Genomic DNA, 8363 nt, shown 5'->3' with positions numbered 1-8363 from the left:
CCTGCATGCCTCCTTGTCCTGCACATTCCACACACCACATCATTTCCTTTGTGATACCAAACTCTGTATCTCTCAAATATGAGGATATTTAAGAAACATAACCATTGCCAGAGTATCATTATGAAATATTTTTAAAACCCCAAGAATTCCTAAAATCAGTTTAACATCCAGTCACTATTAAAATTTCTCTGGCTGTCTCTTCATTTATTCTTTATAAATGAATAAAGTTGGTTTGCTTAAGTCAGGATGCAAAGTCCATGCATGGTGCTCTGTTGTTCTGTTTCTCAAGCTGCTTCTTTTCTTTTTCTTTTTGTAGAGACAAAGTCTCATTTTATCGCCCTCCATAGAGTGCCATGGTGTCACACAGCTCACAGCAACCTCCAACTCCTGGGCCTAGATGATTCTCTTGCCTCAGCTTCCCAATCTTCTTCTCTTTTTTCTTTTGAGACAGAATCTCACTCTGTTGCCCTGGGTGGAGTGCTGTGGCATCATAGTTCACAGCAACCTCGAACTTTTGGGCTCAAGTGAGCCTCTTGCCTCAGCCTCCAAAGTAGTGGAGGCTACAGGTGCCAGCCATAATGCCTAGCTAGTTTTTCCATTTTCAGTAGAGATGGGGTCTCACTCTTGCTCAGGCTGGTCTCTAACTCCTGAGTTCAAGCGATTTACCTGTTTTGGCCTCCCAGAGTGCTGGGATTACAGGTGTCAGCCACTGGGCCCCTTTCAAGCCTCTTCTTATCTATGAGCTTCCCTCCCTCTTTTTGTCTTTGATGTGGATTTTGTCCTGTAGAAGGCCCACATTCTGAGTTCGCTGGTTGCTTTGCCGTGTAATTATCCCTCTGATCCTCATATTTTTGATATATTGAGAGTTAGGTTTAGAGGGAATCCAGACTCTTCTGCTTTGCGACAATCTGTCATGGACAGTACTGTGCACTTCCTGTGGACACCAGGGTCCCTTGCCTCTTTTATGGTGATGTTAAGATTGAGCAGTGGGTTCAGGTGCTGACAGCCAGATCTATCCATTCCAAAGCTCAGCGACTTTCACCATTGATGGTGAATACGTAGACTTACTGCTTCGACAGGAGACCATGACCTTTTGGAAGAGAAATTTGAATTTTGTTCTTTTATTAGTTGTGTGACCTGGGGATGTCCTTTCTTCTTTCTCCCATTTATTCTCTCATCTACAATAAACCCTAAGTTAAAGGATTGTTTCAAAGATCACATAATATGATGTATATGAGGGGAAATCACAGAACAGAGCAAATGAAAATAGGGGCTATTGTTTTGAGCTAGAAGAAATTTTGAATGACCTTTCTCATTTTCCTAATAGACAAGTTAAGCCTTAGAAGGTGAAAGTAACTTATTCTGGGTCAAATGAATTAAGAGGCAGGATTTGGGTGGGATGTGTGGTCTTGTAACTCCCCATGTGCTCATGTTTCCCACAGTGTCTAACAGAGCCAGGCTGTAATGCCTTCCTCTGCCAGCAGGTGATCCCATGCAACACGTGTTATTTATTCATTTCTTCACTCTGCAAATACTAGTTGCAAACCTTTTCTTTGTAGCAGTCCCTGGGTTGTTCTTCATTCTGACTTTTTTTAACTTTTAAAAATCTGTTTTATTTTTGTAAGTCTTCAGAAAATTGACTTCTTTGTGTTTTCAGTGGATTTAGAATTACATTTATTGACTTTTGTTTACATCGTGGAGCTCCTGGATGTCTAGATTGGTGTGTACCTCTAATTAAGGCCACATGGTAGGCAAGGTGTGGTTGCCAACAATAGCTCTCTCCCCACGAGGTGCCTATTTGCTGACACAGGAGAGCTGAGTGCACAGAAAGCTGTCAATAAATTCTTGATTGGTTGATTGATTTGCTGGTTGCAAAAACACAAGCTGCTGTTACTCCTGTAATGTGGGCATGGTTTTTTGTTTCTTGTGGTGTCTGTGTTCTTTTGGCCATATTAGTAGTCATGTGAGTGCACTGCCCATTCCACAGGCTCGTAATTTTTTTTTTTTTTTTTTTTTGCCGTTTTTGGCTGGGGCTGGGTTTGAACCTACCACCTCCAGCATATGGGGCCAGCGCCCTACCCTTTTGAGCCACAGGCGCCGCCCATAATTTTTTTTTTTTTAATCATAGTTACTGTGAGTTTTCCCATACCCCTCTTCCAGCTCTGTGGCTGCCGTGATTATACGTGAACACACACACACACCTTCTGGGGTCATTTATCCATCTGTACATCCACCTCTTATCCATCCAGCCATCCGCCTGCCCATGCATCAATTCATCCAACCTTTCCTTCAATGCTCATTCATAATCTAGTTTTCCATCATTACACATCCATCCATTCTCTTGTTACTCTCTTTCTTTCTACCTAGATATCTAGATGTCTAGTTATCTCTCTGATTGGAAAACAGTCCTGGACACCTGATTGGCCTGTCCTCGGCATTAGGAATGGAACAGGCAAAGTCCCTTGTCCTCAAGGAACTTGAATTCTGGAGGATGAGTGGACATCTAAACAATGCTAATGGCTGGCAGCCAGTGCCACAACATAAAAATAAGTGAGGGCAGAATGCTCTGGGGCCACAAAAGAGGGACAACTCACTGCTTGAGGGTCTTGGGGGGACTTCTTCAAGAAGCTAATATTGAGCTGGGTCTTGGAGAATGAATAAGGGTTCATCAGGCCTAGAAGTGGGGCCAGGGAATCTGAGAAGGTTTGCTGTGTTACATTTAGTTAGCCCCTTTTCCTCTGTGGGGCGTCTCTCCACCCAAGAACCTGGACAGACTAAGCAGTCAGTGAGATAATCATCTCTACTTGACCAAAGACACAGGAGGGCCTGGCTCTCCTCATCTGTTGCTGCCTGGCACTCCTTGCAGGGCCCTCTGCCTGGAGACTCTTTATGAGATTACCTTGGAGTTTAGGTCTCTGGAGGGTAGGGAGTTTCCTCCTGCTTCTTTTTTCCCTAAACAGAAAGGAAGGATCAGTCAGGGGCTCTGGGAACTTCTGCACCAAAATACATTCTTTCCTCTCTCCCTCCAGGGAGGACACTTGTGTCTGTATGATATTTTTTCGCTGATGCCCAGTCTTGTGAAGCCAGGAGTTTCAAACTCCAGGCCTGCAAAGGACCAAGAACCCTGGTTGGCTGGAGATCACTGGCCTCAGCTGACTCAGGCGGCTGCTGCAAGGTTGCCATGGGAGGGGGCAGGGCCCAGCGTGGCTGGGTATTCTGAGATTTTGAGACAAAGCCAGAAACTGCATTAGCGTGTGAACTCTCCTAGTGTTGAAATCCTGGCGACTAATTAAAAACAAGCAAACAAAACCCCCCCACACTATGAAGGATAAATCAAAGCCCATCTGTAAGTTGGACATGGCCCATAACACCCCAGTTTGCACATATCATAGGAATGATATGTGCAGACAGCACCAGGCTCTGGCCATGAGGCCACAGAGAGAGCCAGTGATCCTGGGCTTCAACTGCCCAAGTTGCAGCCTCATTTGGCTGAGCGAGTCCCAAACGCTGTAGCCTGGCTCCACAGAGAACCCTGTGTCTGACCATGGCTGCCCCTGCTGGTCTGCAGCCCAGCAAGTTAAGCTGCAAGGGTGGGCACAGAGCTGAGATGGGTGTCTTCCTCTCTCTCCAAGGCAGTGGTCCCTGGAGCTCTGCTTCATCTCCTGACCTTCATCTTCCTTCCTGGTGGTGTCCCACAGCCCACCCATGCTGGCCAGGGGCCCTGGAAGTGCCCAGGGTGGTAGGTGTCTAGCTGGGCAAGACCTTTGTTTGAGAGCATGCCCAAACAGTGCTGGCCTTGGGGTCCACGGCTCAGACTCAGCTTGCTGGGAGACAGGGGCAACGGAGCTGGGGCTGCTACTGCAGGGCCAGGAGTGTCCCCTCCCTGCAGAGAGCTGATCCTGGGCCTCTCCCTCCCTTGGTCCAGCCTTTAATCCCGACAGGCTCAATTGCCATCTGGTCTTCTCTCTTGCAAAGAGGCACAGGGTATTCCTGGCTAATCTTGGCTGGTGGGGGAAGGGAGGGGTGACCTTTATGTCCATGCTGGTGACCTGGAGGCAGAGCTGAGCTCCTTCTGCCCCTTAGCTTTCCCAGCAGTGTGTCTGTACTAGAGTCGTGTGTGGAGGCCAGAATTGGGCCATGTCAGAGCCTGGTTCAGGGAGATGGGTTCTCAGACACTGTAGCTGGGGAAGTTGAGGCCTGTAGCTGGGGAAGTTGAGTGCTACAGGCCTTGCTTAGGCCAACAGTGGATTTTCTCAGCCCCCCTCTACCCAGGTCCCCCCTACCCCAGGTCCCAGTGCTGGGTGAGGCTGTGACAGAGCAGAGCTGTGTCTGCACTGTCTCATTCAGTCCCTGCAATAGACCTGATGCCAACAGGTGCAGCCAAGGGAGCTGGAGTTCAGAGAGGTGTGGTGCCCTGGACTCACTGCTAGTCAGCAGCACTGCCAGGACACCAAGCTGGCCCTCTCCGGCCCTGGAACCCTGCTCCTTCCACTGCACCACACTGCCTTCCCTCTCAGTCACAGCCTTTGTGGAGCTCTGAGTCTCCTCGGGGGAGAGAGGTATTACAGTTGGCCCCAAGGGCCGGAAGAGGTGGGATGAAACTAAAACCATGGCCTCTGGAGCCAGATTTGAACCCTGGCTCTGTCATTTTTTAGCTGTATAACTTTGAGCAAGTTGCTTAACTTCTCGAGGCTCCAATTTCCTCACCTGTAACATGGGGATAATAGTAGTGCCTTCCTTGTTGGAGCCAAGGAGCCTGGCATTCGGCTAACCACAGTGATTTGTAGTGGTGGAGAATGGTAGCAGGAATTCAGAGTGGGGGCTCTTTGTGGCCCAGACATTATCCATTTCCCTACAGCACACAGGGGTCTACCCGATCCTGTCCCGGAGCCTGAGGCAGATGGCAGAGGGCAAGGACCCCACGGAGTGGCACGTGCACACGTGTGGGCTGGCCAACATGTTTGCTTACCACACACTGGGCTACGAGGACCTGGATGAGCTGCAGAAGGAGCCACAGCCTCTGATCTTCGTGATCGAGCTGCTGCAGGTGTGATTCTGGGGTGCATGGGATAGAGGGCTGTTCCTAGCATCTGAGAGGGACCAGGGGCAACAGGGACCATGGAGACCCCCAGGAAAAAGTTCTTAAGCCACAGCAGAATAGGAATTTGAAAAAAAGAAAAAAAAGTCCTCTGCTCCCCCCTCCCCTCCAGGAAAAGTTCATCTGGAAGCAATTTTTTAAAATGTGACTTTTAAGGTATTTACCTCTACTGGTTATCTACTTTCATTTTTATTTGAAAAAGTTTGGAATTGTAACCTCATCCTTGTCGCCCCCATGATTTGTGGGTTCAGACATGGTTCTCGCACAGTGGGAGATGCTTTGTGGAACTATCCTCTTACCCCCAACTCCATGCTTAGCTAGCCCATGTTTGAGGTTGGTGGGAGACAGTCAAGGCCAGGTCAAGTTCCGGTCAGAACTTTGCTCATGGCCAAGGCTGAGGCTCAGTCTGGGGCAAATAAAAATATAAAAGAGAACTGTGCCAACCAAGGGCCTCTAGAGGCCCTGCTGGAAGAGCCGTGTGGTCCATGCGCCGCAGAAGGGCGTCTCCTCCAAGGAGCGCTCATTATACACATTGTATATCCATGTTTTTATAATAACAGTTTTCCAGCAGATGGCAATGGAGTGATCTGTTCTAAAGAAATAGGTATTCACGGCTTTTCTGAATATTGGAAACAAAGTGTCTTGACAAAGATGTCCCTTGTTCTAATTTACAGAGAGGCACTGACGTGGGGCAGGGCCGTGAGCCTGTGGCTCCCTTCCCCTGTTTGTCCGTGTCTGACCAGCCTGCATCATGTTTTGGCCCAACCCCACTGTGGAAAATGCAGAGCTGACATTAGCGAGATGTGCTTGGGTCCGCTTCCTCCGCTTCTTGCTGGGGTGCAGGTAGCACCTGGCATCCTTGCCTCCCTGACCTGCAGCTCTCGGCCAGGTTGAGGCCCCCAGTGAGTACCAGAGGGAGACCTGGAACATGAACAATGACGAGAAGATGAAGGCGGTGCCCATCCTCCACGGGGAAGGGAACCGGCTCTTTAAGCTGGGCCGCTACGAGGAGGCCTCCACCAAGTACCAGGAAGCCATCGTGTGCCTGAGGAACCTGCAGACCAAGGTGGGGGGCTGTGACCAGGGGCGGGGAGTGGGGAGGGCCTTGGAGGAGCGATTTAGCACTGGTCACGCCTGGACGAGGTCGGGGGCGTCCTGAGCTCAGCGCAACCCTCTGCACCCGGCAGGAGAAGCCCTGGGAGGTGCAGTGGCTGAAGCTGGAAAAGATGATCAACACCCTGATTCTCAACTACTGCCAGTGCCTGCTGAAGAAGGAGGAGTACTACGAGGTGCTGGAGCACACCAGCGACATCCTGCGGCACCACCCAGGTGTGCAGGCAGGGCCGGGTGGATGCAGTGGGCGGGACGAGCTGATGCAGTGGGCGGGGCCAGGAGGACGCAGTGGGAGGAACGAGGGGGCTTCTTCTCTGGGGCTACAGGGTCACCTGCAAAGACCTTCCTGGACTTCTCTTCTGAGCCCGTCCAAGCACCAAACCGTGTCTCCATCCAGCAGGGCTTTCCCAAGTGTGTAACCGCATGGCAGGTGATGGATGGGATGGGCAGTGCTCGTCCTAGGAGGTCCTTTGTTTTAAGGTGTATTGGACAAATAGAGAAGTAGCTCCCCCAAGTTGGGATTTTAGTGGAGCAATAAACAGGCTTTTTTTCAAAAGGGGGAATCAATAGGGGAAAATCATAAGTCAATACTAGTACCTGTGGTGCACAAACATGGCCGTGTTTGTGAAGATGGTATTTGAATATAGATAATAATTGCAATGTCAACACTTAGTACTCTCCACTGCATTTATTATCTCACTTAATCCTGCTAATCCTCATAATCACAGTGTGGGGTAGGTGCAGGGATAGGGCCTGGAGTTTATACAATTTTAGGAGCCTCTATAATCATGGTCCCCAACTGTTTTGACACTGGGGACCAGTTTCATGGAGGAAAATGTTTCCACAGACTGTGGTGGGGAGAATATTTTGGGGATGATTCAAGCACTTTACATTTATTGTGCACTTTATTATTATTACATTGGAATATGTAATGAAATAATCAGATGATTCACTACAATGCAGAATTAGTGGGAGCCCTGAGCTTGATTTCCTGCAACTAGGCAGTCCCGTCTGGGGGTGATGGGAGGCAGTGACAGATTATCTCTGCTAATGATCTGCTATTTGCACTAAGCACAACTGCTTCAGCTCCACTTCAGATCAGCAGGCATTAGATTCTCATGAGGCGTGTGCAACCTGGATCCCTCCCATGCCCAATTTACAGTGGCGTTTGCTCTCCTATGAATATCTAATGCCTTGGTCTGACAGGAGGTAGAGCTCAGCCTGTGATGGGAGCAGTGGGGAGCGGCTGTAAATACAGATGAAGCTTTGCTCAATAGCTGGTACAAGCCTGTGGCCTAGGGGTTGGGGACTAGCTCTATATGATACAGAATAAAAGTTGTGAATATAAAATTAGTTACAGGGCCTTGGAAGGGTCCCTGCAAGGGAGGGGAGGAGGTACTGCTGTTATTATCATCACCATTTTACAGTTGAGGAAACTGAGGCACTGGAGGCACAGAGGTTAAGGCTCTTGTAGGCTGGGGTGTCCCAGCCGGTGGGGGCTGTCCATGGGTTGGGCAGGTGGACAGCTGAGTCCTCCCGCAGGCATCGTGAAGGCTTACTACGTGCGTGCCCGCGCTCATGCGGAGGTGTGGAACGAGGCCGAGGCCAAGGCGGACCTGAAAAAAGTGCTGGAGCTGGAGCCCGCCATGCAGAAGGCGGTGCGCAGGGAGCTGAGGCTGCTGGAGCTCCGCATGGCGGACAAGCAGGAGGAAGAGCGGCTGCGCTGCCGGAACATGCTGAGCCAGCGCGCTGGCGGAGGCTGGGAGGCAGCCCAGCAGCCGGCGGAGCAGTCCCCGGAGACCCCCGAGCCTCCCCTGTCCTCAGAACAGCCCCCTGAGCCCCCTGAGCCACCCCTGTCCCTGGAGCATCCTCCCGAGCCCCCCGAGCCGCCCCTGTCCGCGGAATAGCACCCTGAGCCGCTCTTGTCCCCAGAGCCCCGGCACTGATTTCTCTGCCACAGGCACCCGGGTAGGAAGTATACCTCCTGGTCAATTCTGGTTCAGGTGACAGGATTTTGGTGTCACTTTTTAAAATTTAAATTAATTTTTAAAATCAAAGTCATGCATGCCCATGGTTTAAAAAAAAAATCACAAGAACACAGAAGGGCTTATGAATAAAAGTGAAGTTTCCTCCCCCACTCCTCCCATTCCTT

At 50.1% G+C, this 8363-nt stretch overlaps 1 protein-coding gene across 1 annotated transcript in view; it reads left to right on the top strand.

Moving 5' to 3' along the window:
* Positions 1–7951, top strand: part of AIPL1 (aryl hydrocarbon receptor interacting protein like 1) — a 10301-nt gene extending 2350 nt beyond the window's left edge. The window contains 5 exon segments of the mRNA XM_023518697.1: positions 4859–5047; positions 5988–6164; positions 6286–6427; positions 7754–7896; positions 7898–7951. Coding sequence (XP_023374465.1) covers positions 4859–5047; positions 5988–6164; positions 6286–6427; positions 7754–7896; positions 7898–7951 — 705 coding nt within the window.
* The last annotated feature ends 412 nt before the right edge of the window (positions 7952–8363 follow it).

Source organism: Otolemur garnettii, unplaced genomic scaffold (assembly GCF_000181295.1).
Source record: "Otolemur garnettii isolate 467f Iridium unplaced genomic scaffold, OtoGar3 scaffold00145, whole genome shotgun sequence".
Taxonomy (NCBI): domain Eukaryota; kingdom Metazoa; phylum Chordata; class Mammalia; order Primates; family Galagidae; genus Otolemur; species Otolemur garnettii.
Note: the sequence above shows the minus strand (reverse complement) of the source record. Positions and strands in the feature narration are given on the sequence as shown.